The sequence below is a fragment of the Priapulus caudatus genome, unplaced genomic scaffold, assembly GCF_000485595.1.
Source record: "Priapulus caudatus unplaced genomic scaffold, Priapulus_caudatus-5.0.1 Scaffold110, whole genome shotgun sequence".
Classification (NCBI taxonomy): Eukaryota; Metazoa; Priapulida; class Priapulimorpha; order Priapulimorphida; family Priapulidae; genus Priapulus; species Priapulus caudatus.
Genome location: NW_014577171.1, coordinates 287,675 through 311,374, shown reverse-complemented (window position 1 = coordinate 311,374; position 23,700 = coordinate 287,675). Strand labels below are relative to the sequence as shown.

The window sequence follows — 23,700 nt, the reverse complement described above, 5'->3', positions numbered from 1 at the left end:
CTGTAAAACACTGTGCAACATTGTACAGCACTGTGTAACATTGTACAACACTGTGCAACATTGTACAGCACTGTGTAACATTGTACAACACTGTGCAACATTGTACAGCACTGTGTAACATTGTACAACACTGTGCAACATTGTGAAGTTGAAACAAACTCTTTATCTGCTGCTGTGGGATGACTTGTGCTTTAAATTACCCTTCATGTACACGCGTGCTCGATAGAATTCCCTGTTCTTTAGCGGCGGATGATTAGTTTTTCCCATCTCTGCTACACCTCACGTATTTGCTAAAGTTTCGCTGCTACTGCCGTCTTCACTTTTGTGTATCATACTAAGCATAGTGAACCGAGTGGACCAATGCATCGCTTACGCCGAGTTTTACGGAATTACGGTTAGGGGTTAAGTAAGGACTACCTAACCTTACCCCGTAACTAAAATCCTGACCTAGGCCCTCTACCATGGTATGGCCCTACCCTAGGCCCTCCTCATCCTCCTCGCCATCCTCTTCATCCTCTTTCACATCCTCCTCCTCCTCATCATCCTCTTCTTCTTTCCTCCTTTTCCTCTTCCTTCTCACATAGCACCTAACCGGTGAATCCTTATCCTCATCCTCATCCTCATCCTTATCCTTATTCTCATCCTCGTCCTCATTCTCATCCTCATTCTCATCCTCATCCTCATTCTCATCCTCATCCTCATTCTTATCCTCATCCTCATTCTCATCCTCATCCTCATCCTTATCCTTATTCTCATCCTCGTCCTCATTCTCATCCTCATTCTCATCCTCATCCTCATTCTTATCCTCGTCCTCATTCTCATCCTCATCCTCATTCTTATCCTCATCCTCATTCTCATCCTCATCCTCATTCTCATCCTCATCCTCATCCTTCTCCGCATCTTCCTACTCGTCTCCTCATTCTCTTCGCACAGCATCGGCTAATCCTAGCATCATCCTTCTCCTCCTTGTCCTCCTCCTCCTCCTTGTCCGCCTCCTCTCTCCTTGTGCAGCATCAGCTAATCTGCGCATCCTCCTCTTCCTCCTCCTCTTCCTCCTCCTCCTTTCTCTTCGCACATCATCAGCTAATCCTAGCATCCTCATCCTCTTCGCGCAGCATCAGCTACCTGCGAAGTCCGGGGCCCCGCGGCGATCGACGTCCGGCACGCAGAACCTGCTGCGGCTGCAGCAGAAGTCCGGCTACAATCCACTCGCCATCGGCGGCATCGGATCGCAGAAGCCCATGCTTTTCGAGAGCCGCACTTGCAAGAACATTATCACGGAAAACTTCGACCATGTGAGTGGACGCGTCGGGAGGTGGNTTCGAGAGCCGCACCTGCAAGAACATTATCACGGAAAACTTCGACCATGTGAGTGGACGCGTCGGGAGGTGGAGGGGTCGGGGGAGGGGTGGGGTCGGGGGAGGGGGAGGGGTAGGGTGGGGACCCACGGTGGAGGGGCGGGGGAGAGGGATCGGATCGCAGAAGCCCATGCTGTTCGAGAGCCGCACGTGCAAGAACATGCTGATAGACAACTAGGGGGACCCGCAAGGGAGAGGCCGGGAACCCACGGGAGAGGGGGTGGGGACCCACGGGAGAGAGGGTGGGGACTTGCAGGGTGGGGAGGGGAACCCATGGCGGATGGGGTGGGGACCCGCAGGGGAGGGGTGGGGACCCGTGGGGGATGGGGAGGGAAACCCGTGGGGGATGGGGTGGGGACCCGCAGGGGAGGGGAACCCCACAAGGGAGGGGGCGGGGAACCCGCGGAGGAGAGGGAAGGTAGCGGGGAACGTGTGTGTGCGTGGGGGGGGTCTAGGGTAGAGGAAGGTACGTAAGATAACGAAGCTTCTATTAGTTATTTCCCTATTAGTGCAAGCCTTGTGTGCGACACGAGAAACTAAAACTGATAGCGACGCGCTCACAACTCGCCACGATCGATCGCAAAACCTTGGTTGCCACGATAAGTAACAACAAGATCTACATCCTAGTTTTTACTCTAGATCACTTTCGTATAAACCTATATGGCATGCGATAACGATGATCTATATCCTAGTTTTTACTCTTTGTGAAACTCGGCGTTTTATCTTCCCGCGAACACCGTCCCCGCAGGTGTGCAACCAGGTGTTGCAGCAGCGCAGCAGCAAGAACCTGTTCGTGCAGCAGATCCTGCTCGTACTGCTGCCCAGGCTCGCTGCCTTCCAGAGCCGTCGCTTCGTCAGCAGGTATGTTGAGCACGTCGGGCGTTCCTGGAGAGAGAGAGACTGTGTTGTTTGTTTGCGGGCGTTGTGTTTGTTTTTTTTGGTTTGCTTGCGGGAGATGTGTCAGTTCTGATCGGGGAGGCTGGGCAGTGGTCGGTTGTTCCATTTGTTCACGTCATTTTGGAGTGTCTCGCTGGATTATTGATTGTCCGATGAATCGATGATGGTACAGATGTTGACTACCTGACAGACAGTGACAGTGCCGTACGGTATGGTGTGCGTGCGTGCGTATGTGTGTGCGTCCATGAGTGTGTGTGTGAGGCGTGCCTGCGGTGCACATGTGCGTGCTTGTATGTGCGTGAGTGGGTGCCTGATGGCGTGTGTGCGTGCGTACATGTGTAAGCGTGTGTGCCTAGGTGCGTGCATGCGTACGCGCGTACGTGCGTACATGCGTGTGTGTGTGACTGCGTGTGTGCGTGCGTACATGCATTGTTGATCGTCTGCTTCAGCTACCTGAGTGTGATGCCGACCTGATGCGCGTGGCGTGGCGTGTGTGCGTGCGTGCGTGGTGTGCGTGCAGTACAGCGGTGTGTGCATCCGGCGTTGCGGGACTGCGTGTGTACGTGGCGTACAGTGCATTGTTGATCGTCTGCTTCAGCTACCTGAGCGAGACGATGCCGTACCTGATGGCGTGCGTGCGTACATGCGTGCGTGCGTGTGTGCGTGCATACATGCGTGTGTGCATGCGTGCGTGCGGGACTGCGTGTGTACGTGCCGTACATGCCATTGTTGATGCGTCTGCTCAGGCTAGCCTGAAGAGCGAGACGTGCCCGTACGCTGATGGCGTCGTGCGTACATCTGCGTGTCGTGTGGTCGTGCAATACATGCGTTGGTGCATGCGTGCGTGGCGGACTGCGTGTGTAACCGCTGCGTACATGGCATTGTTGATCGCTGCTTCAGCTGCTGAGGGCGAGACAGTGCCGTACCTGATGGGTAACGTGCGTACAATGCGTGCGTGCGTGTGTGCGTGCATCACATGCGTGTGTGCATTGCGTGGCGTGCGGACTGCGTTGGTAGCGTGGCCGTAGCATGCATTGTTTGTATCTCTGCTTCGCTACCTGAGCGAAGACGATGCCGTATCCTAGGATGGCCGTACGTGCGTACATGCGTGCGTGCGTGTGGTGCTGCATACAGTGCGTGTGTGGGCCAGCGTGCGTGCGGGACCTGCGTGCTGTACGTGCGTGACATGCATTTTGATCGTCTGCTTGCAGGTCTAACCGTGAGCGAGAGCGATGCGTGACCTGATGGCGTAGCGTGCGTAAGGCGTGGGCGTGTGTGCGTGGGGCATACATGCGTGTGTGCATAGCGTGCGTGCGCGTGACTGCGTGTGTACGTGGCGTAACATTGCATTGTTGACTCGTCTGGCTTGCAGCTACTGAGCGAGACGATGGCCCGTATCGTACCTGATGGCGTGCGTGCGGCGGGAGCGGGAGCGCTACACGGCCTTCCAGGCGATCGGTCTGCTCGCGGTGGCTGTCACCGCCGACGTGCGACCCTACTTACGCAAGATCATGGAGATCATCAAGCAGTCACTGCCCTCCAAGGACACGCCCGTCAAGTAGGTGCAGCGCGGCGCGGCGCGGAGGGAGGGAGGGGTAGTGGGGGAGAGAGAGGGCGGGGGGAAGGAGAATCGCGGCGCGGAGGGAGGAAGGGAGGAACGGAGGGGGGGCAGCGGGGGAGAGAGGGAAGGAGCGAGGGAGGAAGGGGCAGCGGGGGAGAGTGAGAGAAGGAGCGAGGGAGGAAGGGGCAGCGGGGGAGAGTGAGGGAGGAAGGGGCAGCGGGGGAGAGAGGGAGGGAGGTCGTAAGGGGCAGTGGGGGAGAGAGTGGGAGATGGGGAGGGGAGGGAGAAAGGATAGGAAAGAGGGGGAAGGGGAGGTGCACGGAATGCGAGTGAAAGGAAGGAAGGGAGGGGCGGGCGTGCATGCGGGAGGGGGAGAGAGAGGGAGGGACGGCTCATCGGGTGCAAACGGAAGACTGGGAGAGAGGGGCGGTGCACGGGACGCGAGTGAGAGGGAGGGAGGGAGGGTGGAAGCGTGCATCTGAAAACGTCCATTAATCGTTGACCCTACGCGTGAGCTAGACCAGGAGGTTTAAAGTGCGTCTTCTCCTGCTCCTCATCCTCCTCCTCCTCCTCCTCGCAGGAAGAAAGGTGTGCCGGTGGACCCTGCGGTGTTCACGTGTGTGAGCATGCTTGCCAAAGCCGTGGGACCGAAGATTGCGCAGGACGTGAAGGAGCTGCTGGAACCGATGATGACAGTGGGACTCAGGTAATGGGTGTTACTTATATATATATACATACATATGTATATATGTATATATGTGTGTGTGTGTGTATATATATATATATATATATATATATAGTGCTGTGTTGTGTTATGATATATACATATATTATTATATATAATATATATATACATATGTATACATGTTGTGTGTGTATAATATTACATATATATATCATATATATGATACATATGTATATATATAATAGGTATGAACAGGTATGCTGAGCGGCAAATCTCAGATAATATTTGCGTTAATTGAAAAAACGTGATCTACAGGTTTTTTTTTTTCGATCTGTCTTGCTCTCTCTCTCTCTCTACTTTCCCTCCTCCCTCCCTCTTTTCTCTCAAACTCTCTTTTCCCTCCTTCCCTTCCTCCCTCACCCTTCTCATCAAACTCGCTTTCCCTGTCTCCCTTTCTCCTTTCCCGCCTCCTTCCCTCCCTCCCTTCCTCCCTTGCTCGACTCTTTTTCTTTCTCCTCCTTTGCTTAGCTGCTCTCTCTTGCTTCTCTCTCTCTCCTTCGCTGGTCCTTCCAGGCGGTGTCTCTACAGCTGTTGAAACCATGGTGCGCATGTCGGTCTCTCTCTCGTTTCTCGTGTCTTCTCTCACATCTCTCTCTCTCTCCTCCATGTCTCTCTCCTCTCTCTCTCAATCCTTGGTGGTTTTACAACAGCGCCTAACAGGCAGGCTTTGTCGTCTGCTCTTCTCTGTCTCTCTCAATCCTTGGTGGGTTACAGCCCGTCTAACAGGCGCGCTTGTCCGTCTTGCTCTCTCTGTCTCTCTCACTTTCTCTCCTCCATGGTCTCTCTCACTGATCTCTCACCGTCTCTCTCACTCTCTCTCCCTCCATCGCTCTCTCTCTACTCTCTCAATCCTGGCGTGGTTCTACAGCTGTTGAACACGGTGGCAATGTCGTCTGCTCTCTCTATCTCTCGCTACTGCTCTCTCTCACTTTCTTCCCTCCATGTCTACTCCTCACTGTCTCTCACTGTCTCTCTCACTCTCTCTCCCTCCATGTCTCTCTCTCTCTCTCAATCCTTTGGTGGTTCTACAGCCGTCTAAACAGGTGGCATGTCGTCTGCTCTCTCTGTCTCTCTCACCGTCTCTCACTTCTGCTCTCTTCACGTTGCTCTTCCCTCCACTGTCTCTTCACTGTCTCTCACTGTCTCTTCACTGTCTCTCTCACTTTCTCTCCTCCATGTCTCTCTTCTCTCTCTCCTCAATCCTTGGTGGGTTCTACAGCAACCGTCTAACAGGTTGGCATGTCGGCTGCCTCTCTCTGTCTCTCTCTCACGAGTCTCTCGTCACTTTCTCTCCCTCCATTGTTTCTCTCACTGTCTCTCACTGTCTCCTCTCACTTTCTCTGCCCTCCATGTCTCTCTCGCTCTCTTTCAATCCTTGGTTGCGTTCTACAGCCAGTTCTAACAGGACGGCTTGGTCGTCTGCCTCTCTCATGTCTCTCTCACTGTCTCTCACTGTCTTCTCTCACTTCTCTCTCCCTCCATGTCTCTCTCACATGTCTCTCACTGATCTCTCTGCACCTTTTCTCTCCCTCCATTGATCTCTCTCTCTCTCTCAATCCTATGGTGTTCTACAGCCGTATCTACAGGCGGCTTGTCCGTCTGCCTCTCTCGTCTCTCTCACTGTTCTCTCTCTCTCTCTCTCTCTCTCTCTCTCTTTCTCTCTATCCGCTTCCACCTTTCTCTCTTCTCTCTCTCTCTCTCTCTCTCTCTCTCTCTCTCTCTCTCTCTCTCTCTCTCTCGTCTCGCTCTCTCTTCTCTCGTCTCCTCTCTCTCCTCTCTCTTCTCTCTCTCTCGTCGCGCTCTGACTCTCTCTCTCGTCTGCTCAGCTCACTCTCTCTTCTCTCTCTTCTCTCTCGGCTCGCTCTCCACGCTCTCTCTCTCTCTCTCTCTCTCTCTCTCTTCTCTGTTTCTCTCTCTCTCTCTCGCTCTCTCGGTCTTCTCTCTCGCTCACTTCTTTCACATCTCTCTCTCTCTCTCTCTCTCTCTCTCTCTCTCTCTCTCTCTCTCTCTCTTCCTCTCTCGCTCTCTTCTCTCTCGCTGTCTCTCTTCGCTCTCTCTCTCACTCTCTCACTCACTCCCTCTCTCGTGCTCTCTTCTCTCTCCTCTCTTCTCTCTCTCTCTCTCTCTCTCTCACTCTCTCTCTCTCTCTCTGCCTCGCACTCTCTCTCTCTCTCTGCCTCGCACTCTCTCTCTCTCTCTCTCCTCTCTCTCTCTCTCTCCTCTCTCTCGCTCTCTCTCTCTCTCCCTCTCTCCCTCTCCCTCTCCGCTTCCCTCTCCCTCTCCCTCATCTCGCTCTCTCTCATCTCTTCTCACTCACTCACTCTCTCTTATCTCTCTCTCTCTCTCCTCTCTTCTCTCTTTCTCTCTCTCTCTCTCTTCTCCCTCTCTCGCTCTCTCGCTCTCTCACTCACTTTCTTGAACTAGCGCGGGAGATCCCCGACCTGAAGCGCTTCATACAGGACGGTCTGCTGCGCATGCTCTCCCTCATACTCATGCACAAGCCGCTCACGCACCCGGGCATGCCGAAGACAGCGACGCCGCAGCTGCCCCCGTCCGGTACTGCTCGTCCGTGCGTCGTCCTGCGTGTGCGTTGTGTGTGCGCGCGGGGAGCGGGGGCTGGGGTAGACCCCCCCCTCCCTACTTACGCGTGCGCATGCGAGAGAGTAGATGTGAACTCACGTGTGTGTGTGTGTGTGTTCGTGTGTGTGTGTGTGTGTGTGTGTGTGTGTGTGTGTGTGTGTGTGTGTGTGGTGGTGCACACACACACACACACACACACACACACACACACACACACACACACACAGTGTGTGTGTGTGTGTGTGGTGGTGTGTGTGTGTGTGTGTGTGTGTGTGTGTGTGTATGTGTGTATGTGTGCATGCGTGCGTGCGTGCGTGCGTGCGTGCGTGCATGTGCTGCTTCTTTTTGGCTGTAATTGCTCGATGCTTGGTTGATATTTGTTTTTTTATGTGTGTGAATGGGCCTGTATGGTGTGTGTGTGTGGGGGGGGGGATGTATGTGTTCATGCTGTGTGAGAGTAGTCTATAATGTGTGTTGTTGTTGCCCGATATTGCAGTGTTGATGAGCGTGTATGCGTGCGTGCGCACGCACGCACGCACGCACGCACGCATACACGCTCATCAACACTGCAACAACAAAGCATGTTATAGACACTTACATATAGTACACGCACGCACGCACGCACTGTACTATATGTAAGTGTCTATAACATGCTTGGTTGTTGCAGTGTTGATGAGCGTGTATGCGTGCGTGCGTGCGTGCGTGCGTGCATGTACTATATGTAAGTGTCTATAACATGCTTTGTTGTTGCAGTGTCGCTGAGCAACCTCATGGAGACATCTACCAACGACGTTGCTAGCGTCACGCTGGCTCTACGCACGCTCGGCAGCTTCGACTTTGACGGTCAGTGCCACGGCTTCTTTCCTCTTATAGACCTTTTTTCCTCCACGTACCTCACGTGTTTTTATATCAGTATTTATAGACGGATTTTTGAGACGGACATTCGCATATTTATCAGATCTCTGCCTTCCCTTGATTTGTTGGTCACCTCGTTACGTTTGAGATTAGTGGTTTGGTGCGCGCGATCCACATTCTATTACTTCGTCACTGACATCCAAAAGCGGTGCGATAAACAAAACGTGTGATATCTCGCCGCGAACGCACATGATTTATGCGATGATTAGATGCTCTCTTGTCGCTGCAGGTCACTCGTCGACGCTGACGCAGTTTGTGCGCTACTGCGCCGAGATGTACCTGGCGAGTGAACACGAGGAGATCCGCATGGAGGCAGTGCGCACGACTTACGTGCAGCGAGGGAGAGAGCAGACGTGAGCACGTGCACACTGCAGGAGGGTCTGCTCTCTCCCTCGCTGCACGTAAGTCCCTCCTCCTACAGTGCTCACGTCTGCTCTCTCCCTCGCTGCACGTAAGTCCCTCCTGCAGACTTACGTGCAGCGAGGGAGAGAGCAGACGTGAGCACCCTCCTACAGTGTGCACGTCTGCTCTCTCCCTCGCTGCACGTAAGTCCCTCCTACAGTGCGCACGTCTGCTCTCTCCCTCGCTGCACGTAAGTCCCTCCTACAGTGCTCACGTCTGCTCTCTCCCTCGCTGCACGTAAGTCCCTCCTGCAGTGCTCACGTCTGCTCTCTCCCNTTAGCATGTGCGTTGTGCTGCATCATGGATCGTACTGTCGCTGTCGCGTGCGATGACGTGCGTGCGTGTGCACCTGTCCCTTTTTTGTGTCAGTGTATGTGTGTACGGTGTCGTGCCGTGTGCGCCGTGTGTGTGTGTGTGTGTGTAGTGTGTGTGTGTGTAGATGTGTTGCATGTCTTCTGCCGTGCTGTGTGATCATCGCCTCTGCCGGCACGTGCAGATTCACGCAGCGACGTGAGATGTGTGAACATTGATCCGTCTGCTACGCTGGGTTACTACTCTTTGCCGGACCGCGCCCATATCGACGGCTGATGAAGATTATCCGCCGACACGACGCTCTCGTCAGCATTCATCAATTGGCTGTGCACTCGTTCGTCTTAACTGTCTTCCGCCCTCGCACCTTTTTGTCTCGTACCATATCGTTAGTAAACGGTGGCTTGTTTGTCGCACCTGTGTTACTCTCACCCCTGACTTTCTTACTTTGCACTATTGTACCTTATTACACAATAGTCTATTACCTTGTAATTAGTATAATAGTGCTGCTCTGTTATACTTATTTCATCTTTGATATCCCTTCTGCGATTTATTACATGTAATTACTTTGGATTCGTCTCTCTCCATTTATCTGATGTAATCTTACAGGTTGTCCTCTTTGCCATTTGACTACACTAATACCACTCACGGCTTCTTTCTTGCGCTGGTTAATTGTATTTGTCGTTCTTGGTGTTTGCGTTCTGCAGCGCTCACCGTATCTTAAGAGCTCTGGCCATCAATGTGTGTGCCGTAACCTGCAGCATGGTGATGCCCCATCACTGTTTCATCGTTCATCCAAGCCTCCTGTACGCCTCGTTCAAGATGTTGCGTGCGTGTGTGTGCCCCCTTACTTCCTTTCCTTCCCCCCTTGCACGTGCAGTCTATTCTCTTTTCTTTTTTTTTTTTCTCACGTTCGTGCAACTCTATGCGTTTCCTCCTACCCCTTTTCGTTTTGCGTTGCGTTCCCTCACTCCCTTTCCTCCCCCTTGTTGCATCTCCTCTCTGGTCTTATGTCTGCTCTGGCGTGTCTCCATCCTCCCCTTCCGCTCCCCCCTGGTTGCGTTGCGTTGCTATCCCTCTCTCCCCATCTTTGTATCTTATCCTTGTTTGGGCGCTGTCATCCCTTCCACCCCTCCTCCCCTTCGCTCTGTTGCGTGCTCATCCTTCCTCCCTGACTCCCATCTGTGTTTTCCTCCTTCCTCTTTCCCCTGTCGGTCGTGTGCATCCCTCCTCCCTCCTCCCCCTCTGCTGGTGCGTGCATCTCCTCCCTCCTTTCCCTGTGCGGTCACTGTCATCCTTCCTTCCCCTACCTCCCCCTGTGCGGGTCTCTCCCCTGTCGTGTCGGCATCCCTTCTCCTCCTCCCCCTTTGATGCGGTTGCATCCTATCTCCCTGCTCCCCTGTGCCTCCATGCGATCTCCTCCTCCCTTGCTTTTGCAATCCCGTCCTTACCCCTCCTCCCTTGGCATGCTGCATCCTTCCTCCCTGCTCCCCTTTGCGTGATTCTTGTGCATCCCTCTCCTCCCCCTAGTGCGTCGCGTGCCATTCCTCCTCCCTCCTCTTTCCCTGTGGTCGTGCTGCATCCTTCCTCCTCCCTCGCTCCCCCTGTGCGTGCCGTGCTCCTCCTCACCCCTGCGTGCCGTGCTCCTCCTCCCTTGCATGCTTCATCCTTCCTTCCTGCTCCCTGTTGCGTTCCCTCCTCCTGCTCCTCTGGCGCTGATGCTCCTCCTCCCTCTCCCCTTGTGCGCGTGCATCTCCCTCTCCTCTTCCTTTCCTCCCTGCTCCCCTCTGTGCTGCTGTGCTCCCCACCCCTGCTCCCCTCTGTGCGTGGCATGCATCCTTCTCCCTGCTTTCCCCTGTGCGTCGTGATCCTCCACCCCTGCCCTCCCCTTGTGCTGTGCATCCCTCACCCCTGCATCCCCCCTGTGCGATGCTGCATCTTCTCCCTGCTTCCCTGCGCGTGCGTGCATCTTTCCATCCACCCCTCCTCCCGGCCTGTGCGTGGCTGATCCCTCCTCCCCTGCCTCCTCTGTTTTCGTGCGTGCATCCTTCTCTTCTCCCTGCTTCTGTTCCGTGCTGTGTATCCACCTCCTGCATCCTGCTTGTGGTCCCTATCCTTCTCCTTCTTGTGCGTGCGTTTTTTCTGCCTCCCTCGTGCATCTCCTCCTCCCTCTGTGCATGGCGGGGCATCTCCATCCCTGCCTCCCCCTGTGTGCGTGTCCTCCCTCTGCCCTCTGTGCTGCTGTGCATTTCCCCTGTGCGTGCGGGCAATTCCTCCACCCTCCTCCCTCCCTTGTGCGTGTCGTGCATTCCCTCCTCCCTGCTCCTCCCCTATAGCAGTGCCGTGCATCCCCTCCACCTCTCTCTTTTGCGTGCATCCCTCCACCCTGTCTCCCCTGAGCGTAGCGTGCATCCCTCCATCCCTGCTCCCTCTGTGCGTGCGCTGCATCCTCCTCCCGTTTTTCCCTCTGTGCGTGTGTGCATTCCTCCTCCTTTCCCCCTCGTGCGTGCTTTCCTCCCCTGTGCTGTGCGTGTGCATCCCTCCTCCTTCATGCTCCCCTGTTGCGTGCATGCATCCTCCTCCCCTCCTCCCCTGCTGCGTGCATTCTCTCCCTCCTCCCCCTTGTGCGTCCGCGTGCATCCCTCTCCACCTGCCTCCCCCTCCGTGCGTGCGTGCATCCTTCCACCCTTCCTCCTCGCGCGTCGCTCGCGCATCCTCCTCCCACTGCTCCCTGCGTATGCGTGCGTGCATCCCTCCTCCCTCCTCCCTTTTCCTCGTGCGTGCGTGCATCCCTCTCTCCCCTACCTCCTCTCTTGTGCGTGCGTGCCATCCCTCCTCCCGCTGCTCCCCTGCTGCGTGCATGCATCCTTCCTTCCCTGCTCCCCTGTGCGTGCGTGCATCCTCCCTCCCGCGCCCTTGTGCGTCGCGTGCTCCTCCTCCCCTCTCCCCCTGCGTTGCGTGCATCCCCTCCTATACTCCCTGTGCGTGCGTGCATCCCTCTCCCTCTCCCCTGCGGTGCGTGCATCCCTTCTCCATACTCCCCCTTGCGCTGCGTGGCATCCCTCCTCCCTTTTTCCTCTGCGTGCGGCATCCCTTCCTTCCATACTCCCCTGTGTTGCTCTCGTGGCGTCAATCTCCTCCCCTCCTCCCCCTGCCGTGCGTGCATCCCCTCAATACTCCCCTGTGCGTGCGTGATCCTCCTCCCCTCCTCCCTTCTTGCGTGCGGCATCCTATCCTTCCTTTTTGCCTTGCTGTGGTTTGCGGGCGGTGCATCCCTCCTCCATATTTTGCAGTTTCCGTGCATCCCTCCTCCCCATCCTCCCCTCTTGTGCGATGCGTGCATCCTCCTCCCCTCCTCTCCCTCTATAGTGCTGCGCATCCCTCCTCCCTCCTGCCCCCTGTGCGTGCGTGCATCCCTTCCTCCCCCTGCTTCCCCTGTGCATTTCATCCTCCTCCCTGCTTCCCCTGGCGTGCTGTGCATCCCTTCCTCCACTGCTCCCCGTGCGTGCATGCATCCTTCTCCCTGCTTCCCTGCTGCGGCGGCATCCCTCCTCCCCTCCTCCCCTGACTGTGCGTGTGCATCCCTCCTCCTGCCTCCCCCTGTGCGTGCGTGCATCCCTCCTCCCCTGCCTCCCCCTGTCGCTCGTTGCGTGCCATCCCTCCTCCCCTGCCTCCCTGCTGCATGTGTGCATCTCCTCCCTCCTGCATTCCCTGTGCGTCGCGTGACACCTCCTTCCCCTTTCGGTGCGTCGCGTGTTCCTCCCCTCCTCCCCTAGCGGTGCATCCCTCCTCCCTTCCTCCCCTCTATGCTTGGCATTCACCTCCATCCTCCTCCCCTGTGCGTGCATCCCTCCTCTCCTCCCCTAGTGCGTCGCGTGGCTATCCCTCCTCCCCTCCTCCCCTCGTCGCTTCCATGCGTGCATCCCTCCCCCCTTGCTCCCCTGTGTTGCATGTATCCCTCCTCCCCTTTGCCTCCCTCTGTGCCTGTGCGTGGCATCCCTCCTCCCTCCTGCCCCTCTGTGCGGTGCCGTGCATCTTCTCCCTGCCCTCCCCTTTCGTACGCGTGAATCCCTCCTCCCCTGCTTCCCCTGTGCGTGTGTGCATACCCTCCTCCCTGCCTTCCCCTGTCGTGCGTGCATCCCTCCTCCCCTTGCTCCCTGCTGTGCGTGCATCCTCCACCCCTCTACTCCCCCTGTCGTGCGTTGCGTGCATCCCTCCTCCCCTCCTCCCCCTGTGCGTGCATGATCCCACTCCTCCCCTGCTTCCTCCTGTGCGTGCGTGGCATCCCTCTCTCCTGCCTTCCACCGTGCGTGCGTGGCATCACACTCCCACCCCTCCTCCCCCTCGAGCGTGTCTGCTTCTCCTCCCTCCTTCCCCTGTGTCATTTCCGTGTGTGCATGCCCTCCACCCTCCTCCCCCTGGTGCGTTGATACGTGCACATCCCTCCTCCCTTCTTCCCCTTGCGCGTGCGCTGCATCCCCTCCACCCCTCCTTCCCCTAGTTGGCCCGCTGCGTGCATCCCTCCTTCCCCTGCGTGCGTGCATCCCTCCACCCCTCCTTCCCCTGTGCATGCGTGCATCCCTCCTCCCCTCCTCCCCCTGAGTGTGTGCGCGGGAGGGGTTAGGACTTTCTGCTGGCTAGCTGTGCACGCGATCAGACTCTCTCTTTCAGTTTAAAATGTCTCGTGGCGTAATACATTAGTTGTGTATTTTTTTTCCATGGCATAGTGGTCATTTGACATTTCTTCGTAGCCGTGAAACGGGTTCTCGCGTATTAACCGTTGCCGAGTTAGCGCGACTCTGTTTTCCGGACCTAGAGTGATTTGCTCGTCTACAGATGTTCGCTTGTCTTTTGCAGTTCTCTTCAGCAGCTGGGGGTTCTCATCTCCATTGTGAAGCAGCACATTCGCAACTATCTGGACGACATCTTTGATCTCATCAAGGTAAGCCCGGGACACCAACGCAGGCACCCAACGGTGTGACGATCCAATTGGACGTTCGTCCATATGCAACACACCTAGCTGTGATGTCCATCAGCAGTATTGCTACCAATAAATTCTTAACAAACCAAGGTAAAAGCCTTAAAGATTCTGCTGGATGACCAAATTTTCCTGCCTTATTTCTCTGAAATGCCTTTGCAAAAATGTTCATTCTTAACCCATGTTATGAATGTTTATGACAATGATATGTCAAGAATTTTGCACCTTTTAGAATGAAGTTTCGTATGAAAATCACGACAGTCTAGACTCATGACAGTCGTAACCATTTCGCAATATTTCCATGGCGACGATTCCCCAGGTGTGTGGAGCGGCGCGTGACATTACCGTTCCCCACTAATCGTTGTTCGTCGCTATCTGTTTTTTCGTTCACTGGCGAGTATCTGGATGGTGAAACAGCACGATGCCCAGAAACACGCATCTATCGCTGTCGCTGGAACAGATCCCGTGTAAGCGCTCGGCGGAGTTCAAGTCTTACATAGCCGCAGCAGTCATCCCGCACATGCTCGCCCGCATCTGTCATGCCACGACACGAGCGCCGGTGAGTCCCTCACATCCGCTCCTCATCCCCTAGCCCCGCTGCCTGTCCTCCCTTTCCTCTTCTAGCTGCCTGCCTTCCCTCCTCCCGTCCTCCGTCCCATTCCCTGTCTTCCTCCATCCCTGCCTCCTACACTGCGCAGCTCATCCCACACATGCTGTGCCATCTTCCAGTGCACCGACCACATCGGCGCGGTGAGTCCTTACTCCATCCCTCCCATCATTGTCCCCTCACTGTCTCCCTCCACTGCCTCCGATCCTGCCCTGCCTACCGACTGACACAGCTAGCCTACACATGTGATGCATCTTCATGCACGCACCTTCACCAGAGCGCGTGGAGTCCTTTAACTTCCCTCCTCTGGACTTCCTCCCTCCTTCCCTACCTGCCTCCCTCCCTGCCTCCATCCATCCCTCCCTCCACTGTCACAGCTCATCCTACACATGCTGTGCATCTTCATGCACGACACGGGCGCGGTGAGTCCTTAACTCCATCCCTCCCTCCTTCCCTACCTGCCTCCCTCCCTGCCTCCATCCATCCCTCCCTCCACTGTCACAGCTCATCCCGCACATGCTGCGCATCTTCATGCACGACACGAGCGCGGTGAGTCCCTCCCTCCCTCCCTCCCTCCCTGTCTTCCTCCCTCCCTGCCTCCATCCCTGCCTCCTACCACTGTCACAGCTCATCCCACACATGCTGTGCATCTTCATGCACGACACGAGCGCGGTGAGTCCTTAACTCCATCCCTCCCTCCTTCCCTACCTGCCTCCCTCCCTGCCTCCATTCCTGCCTCCTACCACTGTCACAGCTCATCCTACACATGCTGTGCATCTTCATGCATGACACGAGCGCGGTGAGTCCTTAACTCCCTTCCTCCTTCTCCGCTGTTCCTCCCTCAATCCCGTGCACCCTCAGCCGAAGGATCATTCGACTGCCCCTCCATTCCTCACAGCAAATACAGCGTAATAAGAATATATATCTATATAATAAGTATATATAATGAACGATAATGAGCATATAATAACAATAAGAACGACTATACGACGAGCATCGCACGTTGCCCCCATGCCCTCGTGACGTGAGCGCGCGGTGACGCGTCGTGTTGTTTCGTGTTTTCGCAGGAGTGCGCGGTGACGCATCGTGTTGTTTCGTGTTTTCGCAGGAGCTCGCCGTGACGAAGCGTCTGCTGGGAGCGCTGCAGCTGTTCGGCTCCAACCTCGACGACTCGCTGCACCTCCTGCTGCCTCCCGTCGTCAAGCTGTTCGACACGGCAGACGCCCCGATCAAGGTCAGGAGGTGAGTGTTCCACGGGTTGCCACGGCAACGGACGACTCTGCCGGACGACGTTCGCTGGGGACGAGTTATCTCGTCATGTTCTGCTGTTTGGTTCTCATCGCGCGGCCATGCGTTCATGAAGTCATATTGGACGTTTCTCGTCGCTTCGCATAGTGGGCGGAGTCGTTTCAAGTTTTGACGACAGGCTTGAAATCTTAGATCGAGATCAGGTGGTTGTTGTTGTTGTTGTTGTTGTTGTTGTTGTTGTTGTTGTCATTGCTTCCCTCGTTACCATTTACATCGTGCTCTTCCCTTTGCGCTATCCCCCCCCCTTCGTCGTTCTCGCGTGCGCGACTCAGCTTCCGTTGTCGCCGCCACCAGGGCGGCGCTGGAGACGATCGACCGGCTGACGGACTCGCTCAACTTCAGCGACTACGCGTCGTGCATCGTGCACCCGCTCGCGCACACGATCGACACGACGCCCGAGCTGCGAGCGAGCGCGATGGACACCCTGTCCGCGCTCGTGCTGCAGCTGGGCAAGAAGTACGAGATCTTCATACCGATGGTGAACAAGGTGCTGGTGAAGCACCGCGTGCAGCACACGCGCTACGACGTGCTCATGTGCCGCATCATCAAGGTACGTGTGCGTGAGGGGGGTACGTGCGTGCGTGACTGGATCCGTACAAACACAAGCTCAACCTGGGTCTCATCGAGAAGTCCGAGTCCAAGGCCGTGCTGAGCATGTCCGAGAGCCGCAACTCCGACACCGGTACGTCGCCGCCGTTCCCCGCCGCGAAATAAGCGAACGGCACGTCGCTTTTTCTGACGACGGTCTACGAGAAATGTTGTTGTTAGGACTAATGCTAAGATTAATGTCAGCACTAATTTTGTTTCTGACAATGATTTATGAGAAAAAATTTAATGTTAAGACTAATGTCAGGACTAATTCCGTCTCGGACGTCGGGCCAGTGGACTGCGCTTTGAGTGTCGTACATCCGACTCACTGATCCATGCCTTTGAGCCGTCGGTTTAGCGATGTAACAAAGGCACTTGCTGGGAGATGTGTGCGTGGGTGCGTGCATGTGCACGTGCGTGCGTGCGTGTGCGTGCGTGCGCGTGTGAGTGTGCGTGTGCATGTGCGTGCGCGTGTGAGTGTGCGTGTGCATGTGCGTGCGTGTGTGCATGCGATCGTACGTGCGTGCGTGCGTGCGTGCGTGCGTGTGTGTGTGTGTGTGTGTGCGTGCGTGCGTGCGTGTGCGCCTGTGTGTGTGTGTGTGTGTGTGTGCGTGCGTGCGTGCGTGCATGCGTGCGTGCGTGTGTTCATCGCCTCGGCCTGCACGTTGCAGATTCGACGACGAGTGAGATGCTGGTGAACATGTCGTCGACGGCAACGCTAGAGGACTACTTCCCGGCCGTCGCCATATCGACGCTGATGAAGATCATCCGCGACACGACGCTCTCGCAGCATCACAACATGGTCGTACAGGTGCGTGCACTCGTCATCGTTAACCTGTCGTTACCGCACCTGTCATTACCTATCGTTACGTTACACGGTGGTGTGCTTTATGTCGCACCTGTCGTTACCTCACCTGTCCTTACCTATCGTTACGTTACACGGTGGTGCTTTATGTCGCACCTGTCGTTACCTCACCTGTCATTACCATACCTGTTCTTACATAGTGGCACTATTGTACCTGTTATTACACAATAGTCACTTTTAATTGTACCTGTAATTATATAATAGTGCTGCTCGTTGATACCAATTCTAATTTCATCTTGATATCCCCTTCCTGCGATTTATTACATGTAAACTTAGGGATTCGTCCTCTCTGCCATTTATTATATGTAAATCTACAGGTTTGTATGCCATTCATGTCATTTATTACATAATACACTCACGGGATCGTTCTTGCGCTGGGTAATGTATTATCGTCTGCTTGTCATTGAGTGTTTGCGTTCGTTTTGCAGGCGATCACGTTCATCTTCAAGAGCCTGGGCATCAAGTGTGTGCCGTACCTGCAGCAGGTGATGCCGTCACTGATCATCGTCATCCGAAGCTCCGACGCCTCATTCAAGGAGGTGCGTGCATGCGTTCCCCCTACTCCCTCCTCCCTCTGTGCGTGTGTGCATCCCTCCTCCTCTGCTCCCCCTGTGCGTGCGTTCCCCCTACTCCCTCCTCCCTCTGTGCGTGCGTGCATCCCTCCTCCCTACTCCCCCTGTGCGTGCGTTCCCCCTACTCCCTCCTCCTCCTGTGCGTGATGAATCAATGTGGCAAGATAGGTGACAAGATAAGTGACAAGGTGTGATGCAATCTTGGCAAGATAAGTGACAAGGTGAATCAATGTGACAAGATAAGTGACAAGGTGAATAAATGTGGCAAGATAGGTGACAAGGTGTGATGCAATGTGGCAAGATAGGTGACAAGTTGAATCAATGTGACAAGGTAGGTGACAAGTTGAATCAATGTGACAAGGTAGGTGACAACATGAATGTAGCACTGTGACAATGTAGGTAACACATTATATAACATTGTGACAAGATAGGTGACTAGGTGAATGAGTCCTGATGTTAAATATAATCAGGTCAGAAATCCCGAGAGTGTTCAAATGTCGTTATAAGTACATAATCGTCGTATGTTTCAGGGCCCCCTTCCACTCGGTACCTCCCTGCTCGGCGAGAGAGCCATGCATTGCCGCGCGTACGCCAAGGCACTGCATTACAAGGAGGAGGAGTTCCACACCGGTCCCAACACTCAGATCCTCGAATCACTGATAAGGTACTAAGCCTAACGTCACCTAACGTCTGTCTGTCATCGTGCTTACTGTGCATTACGTCACTGCATCCATAATCCTGCCTTTTGTTAGTAACGAGGAACAGAAATGCTATATTTGGGGGCCCTGTTTTCAGATACGTCGTGAATAGGTGTGACTATTGTAAGGGTAAAATGCCGTAACTGTTGCGTTGACGCTTCACTATAAGTGTCATGAGATTTTTAAACTTACAATCTCACAACTACTTGGTATCTTTCCAACAACGGGAGGGGGAATTGACAGAAACAGGGTAGAGTTTCTCGCAGGCAGCAAATGTAAAGGTCGGGTCTACGAGAAAAAGTTAACATTAAGATTAGGACTGGCGTGTTCTAAAAATTGTAACAAATCGGAAATTCGTGTCTGACGATGGCAGGTCACCCGTGGGCGCGTGCGGGGAGCGTAGGGGAGACAGGTGATCGTGAGGTGATGCCTCTGTTGTTGTCTTTGTTAACGTCTGCTGTCTGTTGCAGCATCAACAAGAAACTGCAGCTGCCGGAGGCGGCGGCCGGCGTGCTGGAATACGCGATGAAGAACCACCGCGCCGAGCTCACCGTGAAGGAATCCTGGTAGGCCACCCCCTTCTCCCTCCACACATACATACACACCACTCCTCCCTCCACACACACACATACACACACACACACACACACACACCCCCCTCCCTCCACACACATACACCCTCCCTCCTCCCTCCACACACACACACACACACACACACACACACACACACACACCTCCCTCCAAACACATACACACCCCCACCTCCCTGCACACACATACACACACCCGGCACTCGCGCGCGCACGTGTGGCCATTTACCTTTGTTCAGCATCCCATGCACGCGAGAACGCCGCCTGACGGTCGCTAGCGCTATACTGAACTCGTATTCGATGAATCAAGTCGTCTGCTTTGTCTTGAATGCTGTTTATAATATATATATAATTTGTTAATATAACTACGAGATATTCAAGATTGACAGGTTTATTTTGACATTTGAAAATAGGAAACAGAAGTCAGGAAATGGGCACGCACATGTGCTCTGTGTCGTGCTACCGTGCAGCTACTAGTGTTACTGTCTGCAGTATTGGTTTCACGAAACAAGATTGGTTTCAAAGAATCGCGAATATACATCTCGTTGATACTGTGTTCTGCGTATCAACCTCTTGTTGGATCCCATTGCTGTCATTGCTCGTTGTCACTTATTATATTGTATTTATTTCGATTTTAATCGAACAGGCGCTGATTCCGAAGCTGAAAGATCCAGATCCGAACACGGCCGTTGTCATCAGTGTGCTGGCGGCTGTGGGAGAGCTAGCTCAGGTATGTACACACCTAGCATAGGTGAGGGGGAGGGATGTCACGGCCTTAACTAGCCACAAGCGTCACGTTTTACAAGCATAACTTATGCACGACACTTTGTTTAAAAAAGTCAACATTCTATACTTATGATAGTAGTAGCTACTCATGCCACTAATGACAACATGAATCCTGGCCTCACTTTGGTCATGTTCCCCCGCCCCACTCCATTTCCTGATTGAGAGGCTAATAATTAACTCGAATAATTATGTGTGTAATCATAATTTGTTATATATACATATATGATTATTCTTCTCCCATTTATTTCCTGACTGAGAAGCTAATATTGAACTGGATTCATTACGGTGTAATCATAATTTATCAGAGTATATATAATAATTGGTTGCAATTAACGTTACACATAACTGTCGTTACGCCGTGGTTGCCGCGCGACCCTGACGTCGTCGTGGTTGCCGCGTGACCCTGACGTCGTCGTGTTGGCTTCGCGCAGGTGAGCGGCATCGAGATGAGGAAGTGGATGGATGAGCTGCTGCCCATCATCATAGAGATGCTGCAGGACTCGTCGTCGAGTCAGCGTCGCGAGGTGAGCGCCCCCTGGCTGCGGCGCGTGGCGTGCCGACAAACGCTCGTCCGTACGCTAGAGTGCTGGTATCACGGCAATGATGTTCCAAATGCTAGCTAAATGATGCTGAAAATTTGTTTTTGACGATTTTGTGTAATTAGTTCTTATTCTAATCTTCAAATTCCCAACGCTCTCAAAACCGATTCTTACGTTACGACGATTTTTTAAGTCTTAATGATCTGAGACGTACAAGATACCCTCCCTTTGAACAGAACTTTACAGAAAACCAAACTAAATGGACAGTCCGGAAGCTGGTCGGTATTGGAAGAGTTCGATGTATAAATGAAACAAATTAATGTTCTTTTTTTAAACAAATTTCTATCAATATCAAGTAAAAAAATTAAGTAAAAGTTAAGTGATATTTCCGGTGACTCCCTACAGGTGGCGCTGTGGACGCTCGGTCAGCTGGTGGAGAGCACGGGCTACGTCGTCGAGCCTTATAAGAAGTATCCGACGCTGCTGGAGGTGCTTCTCAGCTTCCTGAAGACCGAGCAATCGATCAGCATCCGCAGAGAGGTGCGTTCATCCTCGTTTCTCATTTCTCGTTTGGTGACCGCAAAGGAGAATTTCGTGTCTGTATGCAGCTTCCTCTTGTAACTACTGATTGTAACAGGAAGAATTATGAAGTGTGTGTCTGTGCGTGTGCGTGCGTGCGTGCGTGCGTGCGTGCGTGCGTGCGTGCGTGCGTGCGTACGTGTGTAAATAAATAATAATAATAAATAATCACGGTGTCGCTGCCGGTGTTGCCGTCGTTTGAGTTTTGTTTTTGTTGCTGGTGCTGCCGCCATTGTCGGGGTGTTGCTGCCGATACTGATGTTGCCATCATTGGGGTGTTGTTGCCGTTGCTGATGTTGTTGTCGTCGGCGGCGGCTGTTGTTGCCGTTGCTGATGTTGCCGTCGTGTGGCTGTTGTTGCTGTTTCTGATGTTGCCGTTGTGCGGCTGTTGTTGCCGTTGCTGATGTTGCCACCATCATCGGGGTGTTGTTGCCGTTGCTGATGTTGTTGTCGTGTGGCTGTTGTTGTCGTCGGCGGCGGCTGTTGTTGCCGTTGCTGATGTTGCCACCCTCATCGGGGTGTTGTTGCTGTTGCTGGTGCTGCCGTCGTGCGGCTGTTGTTGCTGTTGCTGATGTTGCCGTCGTGTGGCTGTTGTTGCTGTTGCTGATGTTGTCGTCGTGGGCCTGTCGTTGCAGGTGATTCGGGTGCTGGGGCTGATGGGAGCGCTGGATCCGTACAAACACAAGCTCAACCTGGGTCTCATCGAGAAGTCCGAGTCCAAGGCCGTGCTGAGCATGTCCGAGTCGGGCGAGAGCCGCAACTCAGACACGGCGGTACGTCGGCCAGCGCGAGTTAACGGCCGAGCCGGCAAATAAGCAGAACGGCACGTCGCTTTTTTCTGACGACAGTCTAACCAGAAATGTTTGTGTTAGGACTATGGCTAAGACTATGTCAGCAGCTAAATTTTGTTTCTGAGCATGATTATGAGTAAAAAGTTTATGTAAGACATGAATGTCAGGACTATCTCGGACACGTCGGGCCAGTGGACTGCGCTTTGAGGTCGTACATCCAGACTCACGTGATCCTATGCCGGCTTGAGGCCGTCGGTTTATGTCGAGATGAGTAACAAGAGGCACTTGTCTGAGGCAGATGTGTGCGTGGGTGCGTGCTGTGGCACGTGAAGCGTGCGTGCGTGCGTGGCGGTGCGGCTGCGTGCGATGCGTGGTCGTAGCGATGAGTGGTGCGTGCGACGACAGTGTGAGCGTGGTGCATAGTAGCGTGCGTGTGATTGCATGCGCGATCGTACGTGGCGTGCGTGGACCGTGGAGGCGTGCGTGTGGCACGGCTGTGTGTGTGTGTGTGTGTATGCTGTGTGCGTGCGTGTGCGCTGTATGTGTTGTGTAGTGTGTGTGTGTGTGTGTGGATTGTAAAAAGGCCTGTGGCATGCAACTAGCCGTGCGTACGTGTGTTTCATACGCCATCGGCGGCGCAGTCGTTTGGCAGATTCGACGACGAGTGAGAATGGCTGTGAAGCATGTCGTGCGACGCAGAGCGGCATGGAGGAAGCTACTTCAGCGCGGCCGTCGCCAATATGCGAGCGCTGATGAGATTATCGCAGACACGATCGCTGCTCGGAGAGCAGCAGCAAACAATGGTCGTCACATGTGGTAGGGCAGCTCGTCGTCGTTAACGGCTGTCGTTAACCGCACTGTCCTTTACCTATCGTTACGTTAAAACGGTGGGCTTTATGTCGCAGCTGTGCGTTACCTGCAACTGACTGCTTACATAGTGAACCTATTGACCTGTTATTAACACAAAGTCATTTTAAATTTTACGCTGTAAATTTATATAGATAGTGCTGGCTCGTTGATAGCGCATTTCTAATTTCAATCTAGATATCCGCCTCACTGCGATTATTACATAGTATAAGCTTTGGATCGTCGCTCTCTGCATTTATTGTATGTAAATCGGCTAGCGAAGGTTTGTGCGGCTGCTTTGCCATTTATTACACAATACAGCATCACGGGATTCGTTCCTGCGCTGGGTAATGTTAACACACGTTGTCGTCCTGCTTGTCATTGAGATGTTTGCGTTCGTATTGCAGGCAGATGCAGCAAGTTCATGGCTTTACAGCCTGGCATCAGTGTGTGGCGTACACATGCAGGACAGGTGGATGGCCACTGATCATCGTCATCAAAGAAGCTCGAACGACTCTGTTCAAGGAGAGTGACGTGCGTGCGTTGCCCCTACTCGCCTGCTCCCACATGTGCGTGCGTTGCCCCTAGCTCCAGTCCTCCGCCCTGTGGCAGATGCGTTCTACCACTGCCCGCTAGATAAACCACGCCTGGTGAAGAAGCGGCAAATCAGATAGAATAAGAAATAGCGGAAATAGGAAGGAAGGACATCCCCCTGTGCGTGCGTGCATACCCTCCTCCGCTCCTCCAACCTGTTGCGTGCGTGGCATGCCTTCCTCGCGGTCCTCCCAGCTGATGGTCAGTGGCGTTACCCGACCTACATCACCTGTCATTTCGCACATGTGCGTGTGTGGCATGCCTCCTGCCCTCCATAACCCTTGCGTGAGGCGGGCGGGATTGGGGGAGGGGGAGGGATGCGTGGCATCGGCGCATCCAATCCCCTGGGTCGATGCGTGCATCCACTTCCAGCCGACCACCTCCAAGGAGGGAAGACCTTGCGGTGGGCGGAGAACTGCCTTGTCTCCACAATGCCTCCTTCTGTGCGTGCGTGCATGCCCTCTCTTCCCTGAATGTAAATAATATTATTTAATTATTATATTGTGATTGTGTTACATTCAGCCTGTGCGTGTGTGCATCCTACCTGCCCTCTACCGCACTGTCGTGCGTTGCATTCCTCCATCCTACATAT

At 54.1% G+C, this 23,700-nt stretch overlaps 1 protein-coding gene across 1 annotated transcript in view; it reads left to right on the top strand.

The window, feature by feature from the left end:
• LOC106805333 (serine/threonine-protein kinase mTOR-like) overlaps positions 1 to 23,700 on the top strand; it is a 46,309-nt gene that overhangs the window by 7,073 nt on the left and 15,536 nt on the right. Inside the window, exons 8-36 of the mRNA XM_014806884.1 lie at positions 1,116 to 1,295; positions 2,107 to 2,219; positions 2,854 to 2,886; positions 3,667 to 3,813; positions 4,397 to 4,522; positions 6,975 to 7,117; positions 7,895 to 7,984; positions 8,286 to 8,379; positions 8,477 to 8,507; positions 9,475 to 9,482; positions 13,625 to 13,709; positions 14,141 to 14,212; positions 14,857 to 14,901; positions 15,461 to 15,594; positions 15,955 to 16,210; positions 16,291 to 16,342; positions 16,920 to 17,059; positions 17,542 to 17,652; positions 17,895 to 17,966; positions 18,069 to 18,080; positions 18,216 to 18,349; positions 18,854 to 18,949; positions 19,466 to 19,535; positions 19,620 to 19,703; positions 20,191 to 20,283; positions 20,704 to 20,838; positions 21,513 to 21,650; positions 21,836 to 21,939; positions 22,922 to 23,048. Coding sequence (XP_014662370.1) covers positions 1,116 to 1,295; positions 2,107 to 2,219; positions 2,854 to 2,886; positions 3,667 to 3,813; positions 4,397 to 4,522; positions 6,975 to 7,117; positions 7,895 to 7,984; positions 8,286 to 8,379; positions 8,477 to 8,507; positions 9,475 to 9,482; positions 13,625 to 13,709; positions 14,141 to 14,212; positions 14,857 to 14,901; positions 15,461 to 15,594; positions 15,955 to 16,210; positions 16,291 to 16,342; positions 16,920 to 17,059; positions 17,542 to 17,652; positions 17,895 to 17,966; positions 18,069 to 18,080; positions 18,216 to 18,349; positions 18,854 to 18,949; positions 19,466 to 19,535; positions 19,620 to 19,703; positions 20,191 to 20,283; positions 20,704 to 20,838; positions 21,513 to 21,650; positions 21,836 to 21,939; positions 22,922 to 23,048 — 2,925 coding nt within the window. The remainder of the gene's footprint in view (positions 1 to 1,115; positions 1,296 to 2,106; positions 2,220 to 2,853; positions 2,887 to 3,666; positions 3,814 to 4,396; positions 4,523 to 6,974; positions 7,118 to 7,894; positions 7,985 to 8,285; positions 8,380 to 8,476; positions 8,508 to 9,474; positions 9,483 to 13,624; positions 13,710 to 14,140; positions 14,213 to 14,856; positions 14,902 to 15,460; positions 15,595 to 15,954; positions 16,211 to 16,290; positions 16,343 to 16,919; positions 17,060 to 17,541; positions 17,653 to 17,894; positions 17,967 to 18,068; positions 18,081 to 18,215; positions 18,350 to 18,853; positions 18,950 to 19,465; positions 19,536 to 19,619; positions 19,704 to 20,190; positions 20,284 to 20,703; positions 20,839 to 21,512; positions 21,651 to 21,835; positions 21,940 to 22,921; positions 23,049 to 23,700) is intronic.